Raw genomic sequence first — 25,361 nt, forward strand, 5'->3', positions numbered from 1 at the left:
ATACGGGTAATTCATTTTTGGCCTGCGGCCGAAACAACAAAACAACAGGCTTGCAAAGTGTTTTCATGTTCCTCTGGAGGAGACTTCCTTTCGCCGGTCCGAGGTTTCGTGGTCTTTGCGGTTTAATAATATGAAAGACATTCTTAACATTTTGTTGCTTTTTTTCTCCTCAACTGTTTCCTTGGATCGCTGGGAAAGTAAATGAAACAATAAAGGATGTAATCCCAGTTGGGGTTCATACAATCAGAGGAATCTCTCTCTTGTTTGCCCATTAAAAGGCAAAAGTATAAAATCAGCAGAACAAAGCAGATGATCTACACTTCTAATTCAACTTCCTGTGCAAGGAAGAGGAAGAAAAGACAGGATTAGAATTACAAGAAACCTTCTGACTATAGATTTTTCAGCATGATAATATGGTATAAAGTATAATCCTATTCATGGAAGTGAAGCTTGATAAAGATTGATGATTCTTTTCTCAATGGCAGATAAAAGAAAACAATGTTTTGAGCTCATGAATGTCTGTTCATAATGATACAGAGAGAAAAAAAAGATTAGTACTTACAGCAATGGGTTTGTTCAAATCCTCAAGCCACAGTATGAGCAATGGTAACAGTAATGCTTGTACTAATAATCTAACCCTCATCTGAAACTTCAGCAACCACATGCACTCTATTTGGCTGATGAAATGCACTCAAATAGCCTCCAAATCAAATAAAATGCATTTACAGCATCTCCATAAATGGCACAATGAAAAAGCCCACTAATGGAGTAATAAAAGTGTGTGTGGTGTTGTGTCTGGCTCCAGCATGGCTGTATTTATGGGCATCAGATGGCAAGGATGCCAGGCGAGACTTTGTTTTCCTGCCTATAATCTAACACTAACCTATGGAAGCTTGTTTCCGCCACTAAATAAAAAATAAAGAAGGTAATTGCAACTTTTTTTCGCCTCACAATTGCGAGTTTATGTCATGAAATTCTGACTTCATTTTATGTGATTCTAACTTTATTTTTCGCAATTCTGACTATTTCACGCAATTCTGACTATTTCACACAATTCTGACTATTTCACGCAATTCTGACTATTTCACACAATTCTGACTATTTCACACAATTCTGACTATTTCACGCAATTCTGACTATTTCACACAATTCTGACTATTTCACGCAATTCTGACTATTTCACGCAATTCTGACTATTTCACGCAATTCTGACTATTTCACACAATTCTGACTATTTCACGCAATTCTGACTTTATTTCACGCAATTCTGACTATTTCACACAATTCTGACTATTTCACGCAATTCTGACTATTTCACACAATTCTGACTATTTCACGCAATTCTGACTATTTCACACAATTCTGACTATTTCACGCAATTCTGACTATTTCATGCAATTCTGACTTTATTTCACGCAAATCAGACTTTATATCTCGCAATTCTGACTTTATAACTCGCAATTCTGACTTTATATCTCGCAATTCTGACTTTATATCTCGCAATTCTGACTTTATATCTCGCAATTCTGACTTTATATCTCGCAATTCTGACTTTATATCTCGCAATTCTGACTTTATATCTCGCAATTCTGACTTTATATCTCGCAATTCTGACTTTATATCTCGCAATTCTGACTTTATATCTCGCAATTCTGACTTTATATCTCGCAATTCTGACTTTATATCTCGCAATTCTGACTTTATAACTCGCAATTCTGACTTTATAACTCGCAATTCTGACTATTTCACGCAATTCTGACTTTATTTCATGCAATTCTGACTTTATATCTCGCAATTCTGACTTTATATCTCGCAATTCTGACTTTATATCTCACAATTCTGACTTTATATCTCGCAATTCTGACTTTATATCTCGCAATTCTGACTTTATATCTCGCAATTCTGACTTTATTTCACGCAATTCTGATTTCATTTCACGCAATTCTGACTATTTCATGCAATTCTGACTTTATTTCACGCAATTCTGACTTTATATCTCGCAATTCTGACTATTTCACACAATTCTGACTATTTCACGCAATTCTGACTTTATTTCACGCAAATCAGACTTTATATCTCGCAATTCTGACTTTATATCTCGCAATTCTGACTTTATAACTCGCAATTCTGACTTTATATCTCGCAATTCTGACTTTATATCTCGCAATTCTGACTTTATATCTCACAATTCTGACTTTATAACTCGCAATTCTGACTTTATAACTCGCAATTCTGACTTTATATCTCGCAATTCTGACTTTATATCTCGCAATTCTGACTTTATATCTCGCAATTCTGACTTTATAACTCGCAATTCTGACTTTATAACTCGCAATTCTGACTATTTCACGCAATTCTGACTTTATTTCATGCAATTCTGACTTTATATCTCTCAATTCTGACTTTATATCTCGCAATTCTGACTTTATATCTCGCAATTCTGACTTTATATCTCGCAATTCTGATTTTATTTCACGCAATTCTGACTATTTCATGCAATTCTGACTTTATTTCACGCAATTCTGACTTTATATCTCACAATTCTGACTTTATTTCTCGCAATTCTGACTATTTCACGCAATTCTGACTATTTCACGCAATTCTGACTATTTCACGCAATTCTGACTTTATTTCACACAATTCTGACCTTTTATCTTGTAATTCTGACTTTATATCTCGCAATTCTGACTTTATTTCACGCAATTCTGACTTTATATCTTGTAATTCTGACTTTATTTCACGCAATTCTGACTTTATTTTACGTAATTCTAACTTTATAACTCAATCCTGACCTTATATCTCGCAATTCTGACTTTATAATTCACAATCTTGACTTTATTTTAAGTAATTGACTTTATAACTCGCAATCCTGACTATATTTTACGTGATTCTGACTTTAAATCATGCAATCCTGACTTTATTTCTCACAATTCTGACTTTATAACTCGCAATCCTGACTTGATTTCACGCAATTCTGACTTTATAATTCAATTCTGACTTTATAAGAAAAAAAGTCCAAATTTTGAGAAAAAGTTGCAATTACCTTCTTTATATTTAATTTCATGGCAGAAACAAGATTCCATACTAACCTACTTCTGCTACTAATACAAATACTACAGCTGTAGATGTGTCTGCTATTACTCAATTCAGGCAAACAATCTTAACTATTACAAGTTAATTTTTCTTTTTTCTCAGTTGAACATTAACTAATGGTCATAAACTATGAATCTGCACATTCCATGTTTTGTGTAGATAACCTGGGTATGGTCTACATTAAACATTCAGTGTTACCACACGGCATACTTGGCAGTGCACTCAGGATGTGAATTCATTCCTGACATCTGAATCCAAAAGTTTCCAACTCTTAGAGCAATTAAAGCGTGGAACTTGGCAGACGCAGTAAAATTCCTGTACTTTTATCAAGGAACAAACAGCAAAACTGTTGTGGCAATTGGAATGATTCCCTTCAAAAATCCCATTAACAAGAACATCAAAAATCCTTTTAACAAAATTACCCAGAATCCCTCAGTGTGGATTCAGACTGAACTCTCCACACAGTGCTGCGGGGATGACATATTATTTGTACGCCAAAACCCAGAAATTAGTTAACATTTTAACCCCCCTCCCCAAAGTCAATGCTTTTTTAAAATGGGTTTTTGGTTAAATGACTGAAATAAGGTCCGGGATTTTAAAAAGAGTCTGTTAAAGCATTATAAGCCATGAACCAAGTCAACCAGCCACGAGGAGAATATTACATACTCTGCAAAGAATAAGCAAAAAAGTATTTGAAAATTGAACAAAAATACAAAACAGCTTTAGTAACAGAAAAATCTACAATTCCATGAAACATTGTGAACAGAACATTCAAATTAAAAAGGAAGGAGAAATATAAAACATAAGGAGACCAACTCTATTTCAACATTTGTGGTGATTCAAGGGAGTGGGTGGAGCCAAAAAGCTCTTTTGGCTTGTGGCAACTCTCTGATTGGTGGAACTGTCTGTACAGCATCTTGGGTAATGTAGTTTTTCACCACAAATTCTGCATGATTATTTTATTTTTAACCCCTACTTTAGGTTCATTTTAAGCCAGCCATATAGCAATTTTTAAACAATATTTGGGTTAAATAAAACTGCCCAGCATGTTGGGCAAACATGTTTAGCCAACCGCTAGGTTAAAACAACCCAATCGCTGGGTTTGTCCATTTCCAACCCAACTCGAGTTGTTTTTAACCCAGCATTTTTTACAATGTAAAATGAAGCAGACAAGCAAATTTGACTTTGCTCACACTTTTAACAGGGATCTTTTGTCACAAGAAGCAGAAATGAAGTGCTAACCCCACAAGTGATAGTCTGTTATTTACACATCTGCATAAAGTGACACGTCCTATGATGATGTGTGATTTATGTGGATAAATGTACCTTGAGTAAGCAAATCTGTTAAAGTGAGTTTATCAAATCTGGACACTGGACTGACTAGAAACTTAAACTAACAAACCCTCTTTGAGCAAACATATACTTTGAGGTGCGTCACAAAGGCACGGCTTTGACAGGCTGTCATTACCGTGATTGGTTGCCTCTTTAGTCATCCTGAGAGAACGACCTCATTGAGAAAACACACATTATTACAGAGGCGCGATTCTTTGTCTGAGCTTGGAGTAGAGCAACCCTTTTTATGGTCTCATTAGCAAATGGTTTATTTTGTGTGAAACTGCTACTATTAATGACAACCTACCTCACATGATCACACAGCCGAAGGCATCCATCAACCCAAACCATTAAAGACTGCAGTAATGGTGACAATTCCATCGTTTTGTAGGATTTTGAAGGAAAGTTTATTACCACGAAACACAGAACTGGCCCACGCCCAAGTTTCTATGACATTCTGGTCCCTAAACTAACTAATGTTAGTCTAAAGCAAGCACCATGAAAATGAAAAACACATGTCCCTACATTTTTCCATCAATCTCCATCAGTAGAATATATAACCTGGGCTGATTCAATGATGAATTCATGCACTTCAAGGGTGGTTGAAAGTAAAGATCGCAAACCTTGACATTTTTCCAGTCAGGCCATATGTGGGGTACTTAATTTATTCTGTGTGCAGTCAAAACAACTTGCTGGCAATAAATCAGTTATTAGGCTATAATCTTGAGTTGCGTGTGGGGAGAGAAGCTGATGGTTATCTCAGCTTTCAAATAAAAAGAAAATATGAAGACATTACCTGCTCCAGCTTAAAGATGTGCTGGTTGAAGTAGTGCTGAAGTCTCTCGTTGGCGAAGTTGATGCAGAATTGTTCAAAGCTGTTGTTCTCATAGTCTTCAAAGCCAAAGATATCGAGAACCCCGATGGACAAGATCTGAAAAGATGATGAGATGAAGGAACATTAAGAAACAGAAAAGTACTGCTAGGCAATTTACAGTGTTCTTGTAACAAGCTGTAGGGGGCGATAGAGTTATTAAACTTGATATGTTATCAATCAGTTATCAATGAATATGTCTAGAGTTGACGCTTGCTAATTAAGATCAGATATCTACAGTGCGACCATTTCAGTTGCACTACTGTGAAAAAATATTTAGGCACCAGATCAAAGCATAATTAGCTGTTAACACTCAGAATTAACACTCTTCAAGCGCCAAATGAGAGTAAATGAGAGGCTGTGATTTAACTATGTGAAATTATTAGAGATGCACCGATGTATACCAAAAAACTTGTCAGACTGCAACTCATACTGTGTGTGAAGAAAATCTCTCATGTTGAATTTAGGGCAAGTTACCACGACAATAAGGCATTAACAGTTAAAATAAAAGCAACATTAAAGGATTAGTTCACTTCTGAATGTAAATTTCCTGATAATTTACTCACCTCCATGTCATCCAAGATGTTTATTTCTTTCTTTCTTCAGTGGAAAATAAATGAAGGTTTTTGAGGAAAACATTCCAGGATTATTCTACTTATAGTGGACTTCACTGGGGTTCAACAGAGCAGTGCAAGACAAGCATTTGTGGTTAAAAAGTATATCATTTTTTTTTTTTTTTTTAGAAAATGAGCAATGGTTTCTCTAGATAAGACTCTCATTCCTCGTCTGGGATCATGTAGAGCTCTTTGAAGCTGCACTGAAACTGACATTTGGACCTTCAACCCGTTGAACCCCAGTGAAGTCCACTATATGGAGAAAAATCCTGTTTTCCTCAAAAACCTTCATTTCTTTTCGACTGAAGAAAGACATCTTGGATGATATGGGGGGTGAATAAATGATCAAGAAATTTGAATTCTGAAGTGAACCAATCCTTTAAAGCAAGCTCTATTTGACCCTATGAATCACCCGTAGTTCAGGGTTGCCAGGTCTGCGGTTTTTCCCTACACCAGGGGTTCCCAAACACATTCCTGGAGCCTCCCCAGCAAAAACCTTTGTCTGACACACCCATTTCAGGTCTTGGAGTCTCGACTAATGAGCTGATGATCTGAATCAGGTGTGTTTGATTAAGTAGACATGGAAAACATGCAGTGTTGAGGAGGCTCCAGGAATGTGTTTGGGAACCCCTGACCTACACCAAAAATTATGTGTAGCGCATCTCCCATTCAATCGCAAAGAGCTTTGTTACTTCAAAGTCTCAGCTTCCAAATTCTGTCCATTTTATTATGAAATTCAAACAATAAATGATGCTCTTAAATGTGATGTGACAGATCGCTGTAGTCTCATTTCAAGCAGAAGCACTTTATTACAAGTTACAGCATGAAAAAACATGCATGAACATCAGAAGGTATGTTGAAAGATACAGTACAACTTCCTGAAATTAATCATTTCTCATGTAATCGCTCAATCAGTGTTTCAACCGCAATAAAACAGGCATTTTTTCATGCATTCAGTCAACATTTCAAGCACAAAAATCTGTGTATGACTGTCGACTACACTTCACAGACTGAACACTGTGCTTTTCTGTGTTAATCTTCAGAAGGTGAACCAGGTTACCATGAGCTACTGTTTAAATGAAGTGAAAATATTACATTTGGTTTATCAGAAGGTCATAACTGTGTTTTCTCATACCTACTCATGCATGTTTTACTGTGGCACATTAAAAACATGCAAAAAAAGAGCCGTGCACTGATTCGAACGTGTTTAATCTCAAGCAAGCTTGTTTAGCTAGAATGTTCACACACTTATATAGTGTTCATTTCAGGCTTGACTAACATAATGCTCGGCAGAAATCTTCCAGTGAATTTTACATAACAGCAGGAGCCCAGTCAGTGTGGCTGAATATATCCCATTACATAATGTCTCCATCCATAATTTAGAGATTAAAGCAGTGAAAGCCACAGAAAAACAGGGTGCGTCTCTGTCAGATGGACTCATATTCCTGCTGTGTAATGTAATTGCTGTCAGGTGACTCACTAGGGCTCCACTGTCATCCATATAGCGAATGAAACTGATTTACCAGTAAAAAATGATTTTACCTTGGCTGACTCTTCCAAGTCCCGTTGGTTGAGCAGGGCATGATTGATCCTGAACACGATCCAGTCAAAGAGGGCGCTGTAGAGCGACTTAGCCATGGAGTCCCGTACCGTCCCAGCCTGAATGAGATTGAAGAATGTCACTTTGATTTAATTATCAAGACTTTTTAAACCAGAAAATGTGACAAATGTAACGTAAATGTGTTCACTGAGACCAAAAAGTATGTGTTGTGACCTTTATTCTTGGGTTGAAGGAAATATTTGGATTATTTGAATACTTTAGTAAAATATTTGAGCTGTAATGCCTAAATGTTGTTCGTTTGAGGTGGGACTGCTATTATAGGAAAGATAAGGCAGTATTTGTTTATGGTATCGCCAAGACTGATCCAAAACTAGTACAGATCCTCCAAAATAGTTGTTGTGTGCCACACATATCACAAGACAGAAACTAGTCTAATGATTCTTCAGGAAAGTTAATGCCAAATAAATAATATTCACAATGTTGGTTAATTCAATATCGCCAGCAAAAGTATAAAGCACATATATCTGGAATATACTATATATCGACCAGTCCAAGTTGGTTACATGAATGACTTAATAACTTTATGTTTGCAAGGATTTATAAAGTTTAAATCTGTAAGCGTATGAAGTTCTCGGGATTTATTAAGTCAACCCAAGTGGTGACTGTGAAGCTCTGATTTTAATAAAATGGCTCGCCAGTTCAATATTTAAAGATGACAGGAGAACAGAGTCCTAATGCTGGAAAAAAGCTTTGAAAACCTCATGGCTGGATCTAATTATAATGACGGAGTATGACAAAGCTCTTGAGAAACACATTACTGCACTGAGCATCAGGCCAAATAAAGAAAATCAGAAATGTTCAAAATTAACACAGAAGTATCACTTTAGGCTGAGCGACTGCAAAAAGACCTTTATATTTAGACATTGACCACATGAACATCACATTTTCAATAAAGGTCCAAATGGTTAAGACTTTATTCTGAGTGAGATGTTAACACACTACACAGCCATGCTGCTATTTATTATAGTGCGTTTTAATCATTTTAAATTACAGTCCAGCTCATTCAATCACATGTGTGTCCTTAACAATAACACGCAACAATGGGTAACACTTTGCTTCGATAGTCCACTTTAGATATTCTGCCAACTATAAGTAACTACATCAGCTTATATACTAACCCGAACACTAACAGTCTACTACTCTGAGAGCTAGTTGACCTGTAAGTTACTTGTAGTTAACAGAATGTCTAAAGTGGACCATCAAAGCAAAGTGTAACCCAATGATGTGTTTAATTTGCAAAATGTAGGCCATGATGTTTTTTTTTTTTGTAACATTTGTCCAAAATTACATTAACAAAGATTCACAAGATCTCAATTTGATTCGATTCTCGATTTTCATTTCAATTCAATGAAAAGTAAAGTAAAAAGTAATAAATTAATTAAATAGTTATTGTTTTGACCCCTGTATCCTTGTATTGAAATAAATAAGAATGTGACACACAGTATTTTCAATACCAGTGAAATTTAACAATTCTCAATTCCAATTTCAGGTTTGTCTAACAGTAGTTTTCAGGTACAGAAATTGAATAAAGTAATCAACTGTAAAACAACACTGCATATAATCTTCACTGTACAAATTAAGTGAAGAGCAGTGAGTGATTTCTTTGTCTTTTGTAGTTTGATTTAACATTAAAAACACAGACAGCAGCAGGAATATTAGGCTGCTGTCACTTTAAGACTAATGCACGGATCCAATATACTGATACATGTGTTGTCTTTCTCTACTGTTTACATTCACTTAAGCTATAACTGACTACTGTATGTTTATTTGCTAAGGAGGGCGTTTTGAGATAAATCTGTATGAATATGTCCGTTCAAGTGCAAGGAGACGTGAAATTTTATTACTTGCACGTAGTGCACACAAACCTTCACACAGTGAACGCCAGTTTTCTTTCACGTCTTCTTGCACTTGAATGCTTAAATTGGCAAGGCTTGAAAACGTGCGGAAATTATAAACTTTCCTGACCATAGCACTGGCCCGATCGCAACCGTGACAGTTGCTCCAACTGTCCAGAACATCTTTCAAGCTGAAAGGTCACACCATGTTAAACACTGAATGAATTACAGGGTCCCCGCTGTAACATTACGCAAGGAAATGACATCTAGTGGAGAAGACTAGTAATAAGATTAATGTCAATCAGATATTATGTTCCATGTTTGTGGAAATAAGTACGGAAAAAAGATTGATGTGTGGCTTTTGAGAATGATATCGCACAGACCACATGACGCAATATTTTGATTTTATTCTGGCTATGGTTAATGCTGACAAAGTTAAAAGACAAAACCAGTTTTCAGCTTACCTCAGCCAGCCTGTATGGGACTATCAGCTTCTCACCCACTGTCACAGTCTTCCGTGTTGTCAGGGCCTCAAACAGCATTTCCTCCTTGACCTGTAATGATGCAAGACGGGTTCTCGTTCAAGTTCTTTAGCAATAAAACATATGGATTACAATACAGCTTTTATTCAAGCCAGTGTTTAGTTACGTACATGGACAAGGAGCAAAACTTTGCTAGCACAAAGCGGCATTAACGGCCGTGAGAAAGATTTCTTTTCAGTTGTTGACTTTGGGGCCTGTGATGTTGAATTGTCCTTTAAACATCCGGTAGCACTCAGTGATATTGAGGTTTTCTTAAAGGATTAGTTCACTTTCAAATACAATTTTCCTGATAATTTACTCACCCACATGTAATCCAAGATGTCCATTTCCTTCTTTCTTCAGTCGAAAAGAAATTAAGGTTTTTGATGAAAACATTCCAGGATTATTCTCCTTATAGTGGACTTCAATGGCCTCCAAACAGTTGAAGGTCAAAATTACAGTTTCAGAGCAGCTTCAAAGGGCTTTAAATGATCCCAGACAAGGAATAAGAGTCTTATTTAGCTAAACGATCTGTCATTTTCGAAAAAATGTAAATGTATATGCTTTTATATAAACAAATGATCGCCTTCCAAGTGGTTCCGCCAAAACCGCACTTTCGTATTCTTCAAAAAGCTTACGCTGTACGTCCTACGTCTTCCCTATTCTACTTACGGAAAAAATTTAACTGCCGCTGTGTTCGTTCCGTAAGTAGAATAATCCTGGAATGTTTTCATCAAAAATCTTAATTTCTTTTCAACTGAACAAAGAAAGACATCTTGAATGACATGGGGTGAGTAAATTATCACGAAAATTTTATTTGAAAGTGAACTAATCCTTTAAGACACAGAGAAACTGCATCCACCTCTATATTGTAACATTAATAATATAGTGAATAAAAACAATACAGCTATAATAATAACTGGTTAGAATCTTAGGAACTAAACCACAGTATATTGCCTTATAACAACTGTTATGAATCAAAGTCTGGACACACAATGCCACGACAATCATGAGACCTCAACACAGGCCAACACTCGCTCATTAACACATTAAAAGGGTCGATATGAACCCAGCGGTGAACTGTGAAAAATATGCGGCTGGGTTATGCACACTGGGAAAGATGTCTACATCCAATATAAACTCATTGAGCCTGATGTTGAGTTATTCAACTGTAATGGTGAACAGATGGGTAAGGGCTCAGAGATTTGGCCTCATCTGCATATATTACAATGATTTCGAGGTCTGCAGTCTGAGGGCAATTGTAAAAACACTTGAGTGTTCATTCTCTCTATCCTTCAGAGGGATTCATGAAGGTGTGTGTCTAAAGATAAAGGCCAGGTGTGCTTTGATCACACTATTAGAGGTGCTGGTATACAGAGGTTATGTATGCGTTGAGTTCAAAGGTTCTGAACAATCACATCCTATATCCTGTCGACCCACAATACAGGGCTCCATGGCCTTCATTCAGGAACTCTATTTACTTCCTTGAGTAGGCCAGTTTGCTGACCAAATCCTGCGCAAAAAGGAACCCAGCCTTCCTCTGTTTCCAAGAGAGTTGTTCAAAGCGATTCAGGCTCTTAAATTACAAATATTCGCAATTCGATAGTAGTAGTAGCACAAATTGCAGGACCTTTTCGATGAATTGGCTTGTCCATTTCAGAATATGCCTACATCCCTACTATATGGAGGGTATGCACATGATGTCACAGTAGGCGGAGTCACTGCGGTTACACCCTCTGAGTGGCAGCATTGGTGCTCAATTGCACAAAAACACATCTAAAAATGGGAAAGAGCTTTTGACAACATCTCTGACTTTTATTTCTCTCAACATGGAGAGCTGTCAGTCAATAAATGTGAAAAAGTAACCAATATTTTGTTGTAAATTGAGAAAGTAATGCGTTACTTTACTTAGTTACTTGAAAAAAGTAATCTGATTATGTAACTCAAGTTACTTGTAATGCATTACCCACAACACTGGTCATAATATTCAAAAAGTAAAAAGTAGCCAGATGACATACTACTTCCCCCGAGATTCCAAAGTGCGCATCCAGTGGACACTTTACTATCCCATGAGGCCGTAGGAGAGGAGTTGAAGTGACGCAACTTGTAGATCGTCCAGATTTCTTTCATACTACACACATTCACACTATATTGAACATGCTTTCTGACCATTAAAAAAGTAAGTTCTTCATCAAATGTATTATCTATTCGGACAGTGTGCGATTTTGGATGCAGCTTGAAGTGTCATGAAACCCCCATTTTAGCATTGGTCGTTCACACCTCGGATTTGAAAAGATGCAAAAAACGGGCATGTAAAGATGTGGAAAAGTGTGTGTGCGGAGGAGGGGGCAGTTTAACACTTAAAGAATAAAGGCATAGTTGCTTTTTTATTTGAAATTTTTGTCTACATCATTGTCTTTTCTGTGTATCATGATCAGATGTACCGCTTTATCAGTGTCCTTATTTGCAGATATATACTGTATGCGCAAACATTTACTTTATAAATCAGTTCAACTCACTGACTCAATGAATCTTGAATAATGACTATTCAAGTCTATTCATCAAACATTCATTGTGTGGCTTCAGGAATATTATATGCTCTAGTGTCCTCTTCCAGTCCTCTTGCACTGTATTGCATTGAAAAGAGTGACCAGTTCTGTACATTATTCAAAATTTCTCCTTTTGCCTTCCACAATGGAGGACGTGCAGGTTCAGAGCGATATGATGTGAAGTAAATCAAATGAAAAAGCAATGTGTTTTGTGATGTAATGTGATGCACAGATGTACCTCGAGCAGCTCTGATACTACAGGCAGAACTTCAGGATTGCAGATGTCAATGGAGTCATCCCGGTAAATCTTCTTCTTGTATCGGATATTTCCTAAATGAAGGATAGCTGACAGCAGAGAGAAAATCCTGTAAGGAGGGGAAAAAGAATCAGACGTTCCTGAGTGAGAGATACAAACGGGTTGTTGGCAAATATCATGTTCATACCTTTTTTATGCTGGTCACCTATTTCATAATTTTTATTTTTAATGCTGTTTTAGTAAGGGATGCATGACATATAGGCTACCATATCAGTATCGGCCGATATATGTTTGTTTTTAATGTTATCGTTATCAGCCCAATAGATGCGCTAAAAAAATGTAAAACTAAAAAAATTTGGATCTAGATTTATCGGCCAATATATCGGTTATCTGCTTTCAAATATAAAGAATTATCGGTTATCGGCCAAAATTTTCATATCAGTGCATCCCTAGTTTTAGTTCACTTAAATAGTACATATTAAAATAAAAAATTAAAATTTTTAAACTTTCAAGAGGGCCTCAAGGTGACAAATTATTTTAAATTAGACAAAACAAGCATGAAAAGAAGCTGAAACAATGAAAAACCAAGATATTTCTTATTATTTTGGTTATTTTTATAACGAATTTACTCATTTTTAGTTATGCTAAGCTTTAAAAGTTTAGAAAATGTGTGTAAATAATGCTGTGGACAATGAAGTTTGAAATCCAGTGTTTTAAAGCGATAGTCATCATCATTCACTCAATTGATATGTGGTTCCAAATCTGTATGACTTTCTAATTCTCAATGAAATACAAAAAGAGAAATATTGATATATTGTAGTTGTCATTCAATTCCAAGCAATGAATGGGGATTAAAGCTTTCGCTTTAAAAACAACAGCATCATAAAAATACCAAAGTAGTCCATACAACTTGCTATAATCGCAATTCTTCTAAAGCTACATGTTTGTGATGAACAGACATTAAGTTTTTTTTTTTACTGAAAATCTTCCCAACTAATGGTACAGTATGACAACTAGGGATGCACGATATATCGGCAACCATATCGGTATCAGCTGATATATGTTCATTTTTAATCAAATTTGGCCGATATATTAGGCTGATAAATAAAGAATTATTTCCTTTAGCTGATACACTTCAGATGTGTACTGTTCACCATGATGGTTCTGAATTACTTGAAATATGATTGGAGTCACTTCAAAAAGTGCAACATGTGCAGCGGAAGTCTGTTATATAGACTACATAAAATTATAATTGTGTGCTTGGGACACGGCATTTAATGGTGAGACTTTTTGTAATCTGGCTCTCAAAAACTATATAAAAATTTTGATTTTGATTTATCGGCTAATATATCGGTTATTGGCTTTCAAATACAAAGAATGATCAGTTATCGGTATCGGCCAAAATTTTCATATGGGTGCATCCCTAATGTTAACCATTATGTTTAAAACACTACTTCTCTCACAAACTCTCATGAAGGAGAGCTAGGGTGGATGTCAAGACTTGATATTCAAAAATAAAAGGTTGTAATAAAGACAAAAAAAATTGGTGTAAACTATCCATTTAAGAGAATAATATTTAAAGCATGCTCATAACTAATGAAGAAATTAAACAATTGCATGCAAAGTTTGTGTTAGTTGACCAGAGTTTTGGACAAACTCACTGTTTACGTGTGGTGGGAAGGAAGCCCACCATCTCCATAGCCAGCTGCAAGCGCTCAAAGTCGTGCTTAAGATCCTCCCCTTCGACTGTGAAGCAATCCTGCTGGTGGCAACAAGAAAAGAAGGGTTACCAGCACTTCAAATCAATTAAACACCATTTCACACCACAGTCACAGCCTGAGGTTTGTTCATGGGTGGTGTGCTATGCAATAATTTAATTTAATTACTCCTTAGAATCTGTTCAAAAAGCTCATAAACCTTACGCACTATTGATGTTTCCAAAATGCTACAGCACTTCAATGCATAATAAGCTAATAGCATGTTGCGTTTCAGCCGCTCGTATGCATTCAAACACAAATGTGGACAGCAGAGCTGCTTTTGGGGGCTGCCAGCGCTCCAAACTGTCATGGTTTGGTTGATTGACTTAAAGCACCATGTCATTATGAAGTTTGGTCAAAAAAGCAAGAGCTGCCACATTTTTCTGGTTGAAAATGAGGGCCCTGGTGAATGTTTGCATATGCATGTTCTGCCCATGCAGTGGAAAATCCAGAGCGATTTGCCTTTTTTACACACACACTGGAAATCTGGCACACCAGCAATGGTAATAAGAAAAGTAGCAATTTATGACCAGATTCACTGCATCAAACGGACCTGAACAAGTTCATGAGTTTCAGTGAAGAAACAAGCTGCATATGTGCATCATCCCACTAAGTAAATCTGGTTTAGAAATAACAGCTAATGGCCCAAAAGATGATTTTCAATCTGCAAGATCTGTGTTTCTCAATGTAGAGTTAGAAACATACACATTATATTGTGACCATGTCATTATTGGTCAAAATTACAGGAAATAATGTATTATATTAGGTAACAGATAATATCAGAGTATATTTTACCCAACTCCAACAGTATACCATTATTTATTGCTTTCTGATATCTAAATTTTACTTTACCTCACTGATTTTACACTTTAGCTTTTTAAAAAAAGCCAACAGTTTATGTATTTATTTATTGTTATATTATATTTATAATGTTAGCCATCATATTTATCAGTCTATATATATATATATATATATATATATATATATTTTTTTTTTTTTTTCATTACTTATATATATACACTACTGTACTATAAAATAATAAAATATAATGATGTTTTGATGGCTGTTGTTCATTAAAGGCTGAACAGTAAATAAAAGCAATTAAAAAGAAATATTATAATAAAAAATGTATACTGTATCAGCCAACATTATGGATTAAAAAAAAAGCTATTCAATGTATTAGGTCAACATTGATAACGAGGGTTTTTATATATATTTTTTAAAGTCCAAAAGTACTAACATTTCATTTAAATGTGCAAATTTGTTTTAAAAGTGTAGATTGGATAATATCTGTTTTGATGGTAACACTTTAGATAAGGGAACACATATTGACTATTAACTAGGAGTTTTGCCTCAAACTCCTAATTACTGCTTATTAAAAGATGCACCGATATATCGGCCAATAATCGGTATCGGCCGATAAAAGCAAATTTTCACACTATCGGCTATCAGCTAAATCGGCTAAACAGCCGTTAGTCAGGGCCGATATATCCTGTCAATCAAAAGAGGGCAGGAAAATGCATGTCATTTGGGATTTGTGTAAAGAAAATGCTAAACCAGTTTGATGTTCAATATTAATAGCAATTATATGAATTAAAGTTAAGAAATATTAATTTAATCTTCAGAATTTAGTTAATGTGTGTTAATATTAATCTGAGTAATGTTTGTTCATAACTGATACCAGTTACTTTGAAAGTTGATGAAATGGAGAGAATAAAGTTTTTATTTGCATTTCTTTCCAAATTTAATAATTACAAATATAATATTAATCATTAATTATAATGAAATTATCATTAATTTAAAAGGAGGTATAAAAGGCAGAACCCCCAACCTACTGGTATCGGCAGATATCACTCTGAATAATCGGTATCGGTGGAGAAATTTAGTATGCTTTCTTATTGATAATAAGTAAGGTAATTGTTGTAGTGGTTATGTTTAAGATGTTTTAGATCTAGAATATGGTCATGCAGAATAAGGCATTAATATGTGCTTCATAAGTACTAATAAACAGCCAATATCCTAGTAATATACATGCCAATAAGCAGCTATTTAGTGAATATATGTTCCCTAATCTAAAGTGTTAATGTATTGATTTATTATATCAGCTGTCATATTGCCGCATCCCTAGTCTCTTTCACTATAGTCGTGCAAAGTGTTGAGAAGGAGATTTCTGTCATCCAGCATGGTCGGCTCCAGCTGGCAGAGCAACTGCTTCCTGCTCACAACAACAGTCAAATTTACACACATATGTCGTCCTCGCCTTAATGAGACGGTGTCTCCTTCATCGCCTCGCTTCATTACTGATGCCAAAATTATAGCATACCAGAGCGCTGGAAACAGTGCTGAAACTCCGTAAGCTTTATGGTTTAACCCAAATCCTGCCTATTTGTTTTCTCTCATTCACATTTCCAGGGTAGGGAATGTAAAAAGAAGGCTTTTTCTCATGTTAAACATAGTAAGACTTCTCAACCAAACAGACCTGAGGAAACAAAACGATACATTACGCTGTGGGTTTGATATGGAGAGAACTAAATAGTTTTATACATACAGTTTCTTGTTTTTGTCTTGTGCACTGTAACACATCATGATCACTTACCTTCTGATTACTGTTTATTTGAACAATCACTCATGGTAACGTGCAGTGTGAACTGAAAGACGGCACAGGAAGTCCAAAACCAGCATGAACAGCAGGGGTCTCAAACTCAAATCACCTGGGGGCCACTATCTGAGGCCAGTTACAACAAATGTGTTTTTAAGGGTGTGTTCACACTTGGCATATTTGGTTGGATTAAAACGAACTCTGGTCGCTGACGACATCATTAATGAACAAATAAGCTTGAACCTCAAGATGAGACTCGAGCTATGGCATATGACCGTGCTGCCCACAAGGCTACTGTCCTACATAACAGCGTATTTTATCAGTTCTTTTGTCTTTGGGTTGTTATATTTCTCAAATATTTCTGCTTGTTCTTAATAAGATACCAGTAAAGTCGGACAATAAAGATGACATTTATTTGAATGCATTAGTGAGAGAGCGATTGCATGTGTGAATTAATTCTACATGGCAGCATCTCTCTACTAACAGTGAAGCTGTGGGTTTTAGTTGCTAAGAAATATATGCTAGATCTATTCAGTTTCTAAGCTATTTTATTGATAAATTTCTGCGCTACTAAATGTTTCTGCACGTGATGCGAGCGCTACTGTCTTTCTTTACGTGTGCATTACAAAGCAGAACGGCAATTAACCTACATGTACAAAAACATGTGCTGTTTAAAATGTGCATTCATTCAATCAATATTTATAAATTTATTTGTCATTAACTGTTGGATATGGAGCGTAAATGTGGACTTCAAGGATTTCTTATCCTGCTGCGTCCTCTATAGGCCATGATCAGTGACTAGTCAACATCAAGGATTAGTTCACTTCAGAATTTCCTGATAATTTACTCGCCCCCATTTTGAGGAAAAAATTCCAGGATTTTCTGCATATAGTGGACTTAACTGGGGTTCAACAGGTTGAAGGTTCAAATGTCAGTTTCAGTGCAGCTTCAAAGAGCTTCTTATGTAGAGAAACCATCTGTCATTTTATAAAAATATATATACTTTTAACCACAAATGCTGCTCTGTGATGTGCCACGCATTACGTAATCACGTTGGAAAGGTCACGCGTGACGTAGGCAGAAGTATCGCGGTAGGGCGAAGAACTCCATCTCCATTTTCTCCTCCAACTTCAAAATCACTCGACATCATTGTTATACCTTTTCTTTTTTCGTAAAGGCCTTTTGACTTGATTTCTAATTGTAGACAATGTATCGCGTAACCTTTCCGACATGATAACGTAACGTGGCGCATCTCAGAGCAAGTGCAAGACAAGCATTTGTGGTTAAAAAGTACACAAACAAAGTACTTTTTAAAAATTTTTTTAAATGAGTGATGGTTTCTCTAGATAAGACTCTTATTCCTCGTCTGGGATCATGTAGAGCTCTTTGAAGCTGCACTGAAACTGACATTTGGACCTTCAACCCGTTGAACCCCAGTGAAGTCCACTATATGGAGAAAAATCCTGGAATGTTTTCCTAAGAAATCTTCATTTCTTTTTGACTGAAGAAGAAAGACAAACATCTTGGAGGACATGGAGGTGAGTAAATTATCAGGAAATTTTAATACTGAAGTGAACTAATAATTTAAAGCATCATGGCTAGTCTGTGCAACCCCTAGTAAAAATACCATCACATGTATACGCGCATACAATGAGCGCGTTTAGCCTAGCACACAGCATTGTTTTGGATGTTCAGCAAATTCCGTCACAAAATATGTCACAAAATATGTCACAAAAGCCTTTTTTTTTTAATTTTGTTTCTTTAGGGGTAATTGTTAAAATTGGCAGTGTGAATGCTAAGTGAACCAGGACTAAATGTATTGATTTCTTTTGTGGTCCAGACCAAAAGAACCAAGTGAACCGAACTACAAGTGTGAACACACTTTAGGATCATGAATTTTAACTATATAGTGTACTAAGGCTGTCAATTAATTAATTAATTAAATTAGTTGCATGATATGGCAATTCGTAATTTTAGCTAAAACAATTACTTGCATCTCAAAATTAGTGGAGTCCTACAATTATGTTCATTCGAAGACATGGCAGACGAGTAAAGCACTTTTAGTCATTATAAAAATAATTATTAATATATTGTTTATGCTCTTTAGCATCAAAAATTAGATGTCTGTCGACTTAAAGGTCCAGTGTAAAGAACTGTGTTTATTATAACAGGAGTGATGTAGTGTTGTTGCACTTTTAGGAGCCCTATCCAGGGTGCAACAGTTTGAGACCCCTGATAGAGAGCATGAAGACAATCAGGAAATACCACAACCAAAAACAACAATCACACCAACATACTCATGTTGATTTGGTCATTGATTTGTGCGCATTGTTTCCTTGTAGATTGTCAAAGTTGACCTCTGAAAATCATGCTTGATCTAAAGTATGTTTGCATGATTTCAATGGCATGAAAAAAACTGTTTACAGCATTAAACCACAATCAGATCTCCATCAGAAGTCTACAGTCACGGCATCACATGGCAGAAATGGGGAGCAGGAAATAGAACTATTAAAAAAGGGATATTCTATGTTTTTTGGTACTAAACGTGGTACAGAGAACCAATGAGAAGTAATGGTAATGATACTGATAACTGATATTGATACTGATATTGATATTGATACTGATATTGATAACTACTGAAATGTCAAAAGCCTTGTAGCAGTTCTCTTTATCATAGCAGGTCTGAGATCTCAAGTTTACATTTGTAGCACCCTCCCAATGCAAATAAACCTTGTTTGCACTGTTGCTTATCACTCTCATCCAATCGACTGTAGTGTTTACTTGCCAATAGAGATCTGACCGAGTTGCCCAGAGTTCATCCTATTTATAGAAGCAGAAGAATTGCATGACGCCAGACCAGGGAACACCTCAAAAACACAATGACCAAACAAAATGTACAGCCTAAGAGAAGCCAGAAATATGCAGTGAGCGCACTAATTACATCCCAAGCCACACACACACACAAACACACACACACTGAGGATGGGAGTGGTGTGTTGTGTGAAGGGAAAGCTATGGAAAGTGATTTGTGGAGCCAGTGACTCATCTTTGTACAGCAACGAAACACTATTTTTTAATACTGACCGGTTCGTTCTCATAGTAATTTTCCCAGTGCAGCCTTTGAGGTTTCTTTGTCATCTGGAAGTAAGGTAGATGGGGTTAGAGCGACAATGTCTGCTAAACACATGCTGTTTTTAAATGGGAGAATAAAAGCATTATGGAATATTAGACACATGCTACAGTTTAGAGAGACAAAGGCTATGTTCGGAGTGGAATACTGACATACTACTCATACTATATTTTCAGTTATGTATACAAAATTACAGATGGAATACCCAGATGACCTTCCGAAGAGTGCAGTATACAACAGGACACACTGTCTGATATCCCACAATGCAATGGACTTAATGCATTGTCTAACTTAGTATATGACTGGAGTTTCAAAAGTTGACATTTTTGCAAAACTGTCTATTTACAAAGAGCAAATATGATTTGAAACGTTTATTGTTGCACACTACAAACAATGTTTTGCATAGTCTACTGTTAAAAATATATATTTTTGATTAAATACTGAATAGTGTCAAGTACGCAGTATGCTGGTATTCCATTCCCACAAGGCGAAGATATAAAAAGACATGTACAACAGATAGATTATGACAAAAGATGGCACACAAGGAGGTGAAGACACGGTTTGTGTGAAGATTAGATGAATTTTTATATCCAGGAGAAATGATTCATCTTTAAGCAGACTTTGTATGTTAACAGTACTTAATTCAATAGCTAACATGAAATAATGAACAATCATTTTAAAAGGCATTTATAAATCTCAGTTAATTTTAATTTATAAATTACATTAATAAATGTTGTAAAATAACGCCATATCTTAAGCATTACCGAAAATCTAATAAACATTTAGTATTTGCTCTTTCATAACCAGTTTTCAAAACAGTTTTGACCATTAGCAAAGCAAAATAACTGGCTAGATTGAATCTGGAAACCACAGACAAAACTTGGCATTGATTTCTGTGGATGTTTTTTCGAAGTGAATTCTCCACATTTTTTGAGGCCTTAAGACATTAGAGACGGAAGTTAAGAAAGAGCCACTATAATGGTATTTGGGGGAAAAGTGGCAAGAATTCACACCTCTAAAGTTTCTTCCTTATTAAGTTCCTCAGCTCACTAAGGAACAAAATATCTTGATATTTCTGTTTTACCCTGCTGAATATGTAACCGTACAGGGGGGTTTGTGTGTCCAGTCAGCAGCCAGATGGATGCACGAGCTCAAGGACAAAAAGAGGGACAATTGGTTGGAGACGACAGACACTTCTCTAGAGATCTGCACTAGTGACTATCATATGCTGGTCGGATCTAGTGAGTAGGAATGGGTCACGATGACGGTCAGGTCATTCAACAACTGACTAGTGGATCTGATATTTTAGTGCTGAAGCTGTAATTAGTGTGATGTGAAAGCTATCCAATCAGACTGGAGCTTGCTAGAGCATGAGATTCACAAACGCAGAATTAGACAAATGAAAACGTACACATCCAACAACACATGCAATGTTATTATTCCTGAACTTCTAAAAGGATATTCCACCCAAAAATGAATATTCTCTCATCATTTATTCAATCTAATGTCATCCCAGATGTATATGACTTTCTTCTGTGGAACGCAAACAAGAGGTTTTTATTAACAAAAAAAAAAATCCTTCTCTTTTAGTACATACAAGTATTGGTTGCCACTTCAAAAACCAAACATGATGGTAATCCAAGTGACTAAAGTTGATGTATCAATGTATTTTAAAGCAAAACAATAGGTTTGTGTGAGAAAATACTATTTAACAACACTTTTTTTTTTTCTTTTTTATAATAAACCACCACTTCCATAAACACAGGTTTGTGAGTTCACGCTTGACAAACATCAGCACATTGTGAAGTAGAACTGCATGATTATTCGTTAAAAGATTGTGATCTCGATTCAAACACACGCAATCTTTTTCCTAATTTACAGCAATTCATCCATGTCTATTTAACCTAGAGAGAGCAGTTGTCATGAAACAGCTTCACAAGCAGTCTTTTCAACCACACAGTATCATTATTTCTGTCTTACAATAATTCAAATCAGCACAGAAGTACTGGGATAAAAGTTTATAGCTCAGATATAAACACTGATGTCTACGGTAGTGATCAAACTAGAGTAAATTACCTTTTGAAAGTAATTTGATGCTTCAAATAACGATTGTATAGATTATATTGTTACACCAGTAGGTGGCGACAAGTGACTTAAAAAATGTATTTGTCATTGAATCATTCATTCAAGAGATTCATTCAAAAATGCTGATTCATCTAGTTATGAAACATGTGAAGTCTTTATGAGTGAGTCATTGAATCATTCACTCAACCCGATTTAAAAAAGAAATCGAATTAAATATTTTTTAGCATTTTAAACAATCCAAATCACTTCTCAAGCTTGAACTTGTGAAGACACCGATTCATCAACTAGGGTCGTATGTATTACCATCATGTGGTTTTTGAAGTATCAGCTTTGAGAGACCTTTACACTTGTATTATATGGATTCACAGAAAGAAATTATTCATCTAAAAATCTGTTTGTGCTCCACAGAAGAAAGTCATATACATTTGGGACGACATGAGTGTGGGTAAATGATGAGGGAATTTTCATTTTTGGGGGGAATATACCCTATTAACATTTCATTAGACAAAAATACATTTACACACATACTAAAGACTGTCTGCATGCAACAGCTATTCACGAAGAAACAAAAGCATGAGGCAGGTGTGTGTTATGGAAATGAGGGGCATGTTGGGAGCACAGGCCTGCTTTCTGTGGGGGGATTAGGTTTTAAAGTGTCTCTGTGTGCGAGAGCACTGGGCCAGCTGAAAGGAATGAACTGGAATCTGTTTCCTCCATGTTCCCCCTCCTTCCTGTTTGCCTAGTGAGAGTGAATCCGTCAATGGGTCTGTTACGGCCTCCGAGAGCAGCTGCCTGACACGCACTCACGACAAAAACTGACTCTACAAGGGCATACCACAACAGAACTGCTGCCATACAAAGCTTTTTTACAGCAGAGGCTATGCACCAATGGTCCTGACTAGGGGTGTCACAATATACTGTTATTGATGATAACAGTGATATTTAAATATAGATATCATCACTACAAATATGATAATAAGTAAGAGATAATCCACGGCTAGCTGTGCATTAAATGATTTCAAAGCACAATGTGGAGATGAAGAACCACCCGGATTATCCCGCTTATAACATGGTCATTTGCCAGCACTGACAAGTTAAAGCAGTTTTTTATGTTTGCAAAACAATACTAGACCATACTACGGTTATTTCCATCAATTACGGCATTAGATCTTAATGAATAAATAATAAACTCTCTCCGCCTCCCTACATTCGTACTTTGACCGTGATCGATTGACCAAAAAAAGAGAAAACAAAAAGTTATTGTTGAATTTGACTGCCTTATTATTTTAAATCATCTATACACTCTAAAAATGCTGAGTTGAAAACAACCCAAGTTGGGTTGAAAATGGACAAACCCAGTGGTTGGGTTTAATATTTGCCCAACATGCTGGGTATAGTTTTATTTAACTCAACTGTTGTATAAAAATTACTGTTTTGTTTGCTTAAAATGAACCCAAAATATGTTGGAAATTAACATTTATTAATAGCTTTAATAAAGAATACATTTATTATCAAGTTTAAAGAATAATAACTAATAAACATTTATTAAATTGCTTATTAATAAATGTTCACCTTTTGATTATTATTGTTGCCTCTAGTAATTATGTGTCTGATTTTTAATTTCCAACATATTTTGGGTTCATTTTAAGCCAGACATACAGTCATTTTTAATCAGTAGTTGGGTTAAATAAAACTACCCAGCACATTGAGCAAACATTTAACCCAACCGCTGGGTTAAAACAACCCAATCGCTGTCCATTTTCAACCCAACTTTGGTTGTTTATAACCCAGCATTTTATTTATTTATTTATTTATAGTCCTGACACACTGAAATCCACGGCCTTTTGTCTGAGCAAGCCATTGACTTAGCTCACTGACCCAGTGTACACCTGGTATTAAAGAAGGATTAACAGTAGAGTGTTTGCTGTTATCAAGTAATACGGACACCGCCTGGGCAAAATCCACTTTAATTGTTGGAAAAGAGCAGCATGAACATTCTCCAAAATCTCTCCTTTTGTGTTCCATGGAAGAAAGTTTATGACAGGAGTTTCTTTTTATCCTTTTAAAAACCATCCCAGGATATTCAGTCATATGTGGACAGCTCCAGTTGTAAACAGGGATCACTTGAACCACCTTTCGGGATATATCGCTTGCACTTATGTGTCTTGATGCACAGGTCAATGAAAAACCTGCAATCGTTCCAGCAAAGAATTTTTTTTTTTTTTAAAACGTTGTCAGCAAGGCTTGAAGAGAAAACATTCAACCAATTGGAAAATTTGGAAATGCCCACACATAAATGTGCACAAGACTTCATGGAACATCTTCCGTAAGCCTGACGTCAACATGCAATGACACACTGACGGAGTAAGTGATGTAAGTGGTCATAAAAACAGAGGCCTTCCTCTCAAGGAAATTCGATCGCAAGTGGTCACAGGAGATCTATGTTATTAGCAGGTGTAAACAGCGCTGTGTCTCAACTGACCACTTGTGATGGGATCTTCTGAGAGGGATGTTAACATATGCATGCAGTGGGATGAGGCCGTACCTGATTGAGGTAATGGTACTCTTCCGGCTTTTTGAGGTGGAACGCTGTCCTCTCCTCCTCACTCGCTCCAGCCAACAGGTAGTAAAACACATGGTAATTCCTGGTAGAACAAACACATATTTCACCTGGATATATATTATAATAATAGAGAAGAAGAGACAAATCACAGTTTCCATTTCATGCCACTTTAAGGTGTTCAGGTTGATGTTTGGAGCATCTGGTTTGTTTGCTGCATGTCTGAGGTGGTTTACTAGCTTGACCAAAACATTGTACCATTTTGGACCAGACAGGAGCAGCTTGGATCACTTGCAACCAACTACCACCTTAACAAAGCTTCTGTACCAGCCATGTCAGGTTTCAAGCGAGTCTATCTGTGTAAAAATACTGTACTGTGCACAATTAAAACCACTGGAGACATTTTTTGATGGTTAAACGTGCAGACAATGCTTCATTAAAGGAGAGGTGCAATCAAGTCAATGTATTTGAACTAGGGTTGCATGATATTGGGAAAAAATGACATTGCGATATATACTGCAATATGAAGAAATACAGG

General features: G+C 36.1%; 1 protein-coding gene across 10 annotated transcripts in view; it reads right to left on the reverse strand.

Moving 5' to 3' along the window:
- Positions 1–25,361, reverse strand: part of myo9aa (myosin IXAa) — a 158,012-nt gene that overhangs the window by 51,361 nt on the left and 81,290 nt on the right. For 6 of the 10 annotated variants that reach the window (XM_067400226.1, XM_067400227.1, XM_067400224.1 and 3 more), the window contains exons 5-11: positions 24,809–24,908; positions 20,133–20,186; positions 14,354–14,454; positions 12,675–12,801; positions 9,831–9,920; positions 7,453–7,569; positions 5,222–5,356 (exon numbers count right to left, since the gene is read on the reverse strand). In XM_067400226.1, coding sequence (XP_067256327.1) covers positions 5,222–5,356; positions 7,453–7,569; positions 9,831–9,920; positions 12,675–12,801; positions 14,354–14,454; positions 20,133–20,186; positions 24,809–24,908 — 724 coding nt within the window. The remainder of the gene's footprint in view (positions 1–5,221; positions 5,357–7,452; positions 7,570–9,830; positions 9,921–12,674; positions 12,802–14,353; positions 14,455–20,132; positions 20,187–24,808; positions 24,909–25,361) is intronic. The other 4 variants (XM_067400225.1, XM_067400220.1, XM_067400223.1 and 1 more) reach the window with 3 other exon arrangements.

Source organism: Chanodichthys erythropterus, chromosome 11 (assembly GCF_024489055.1).
Source record: "Chanodichthys erythropterus isolate Z2021 chromosome 11, ASM2448905v1, whole genome shotgun sequence".
Taxonomy (NCBI): Eukaryota; Metazoa; Chordata; class Actinopteri; order Cypriniformes; family Xenocyprididae; genus Chanodichthys; species Chanodichthys erythropterus.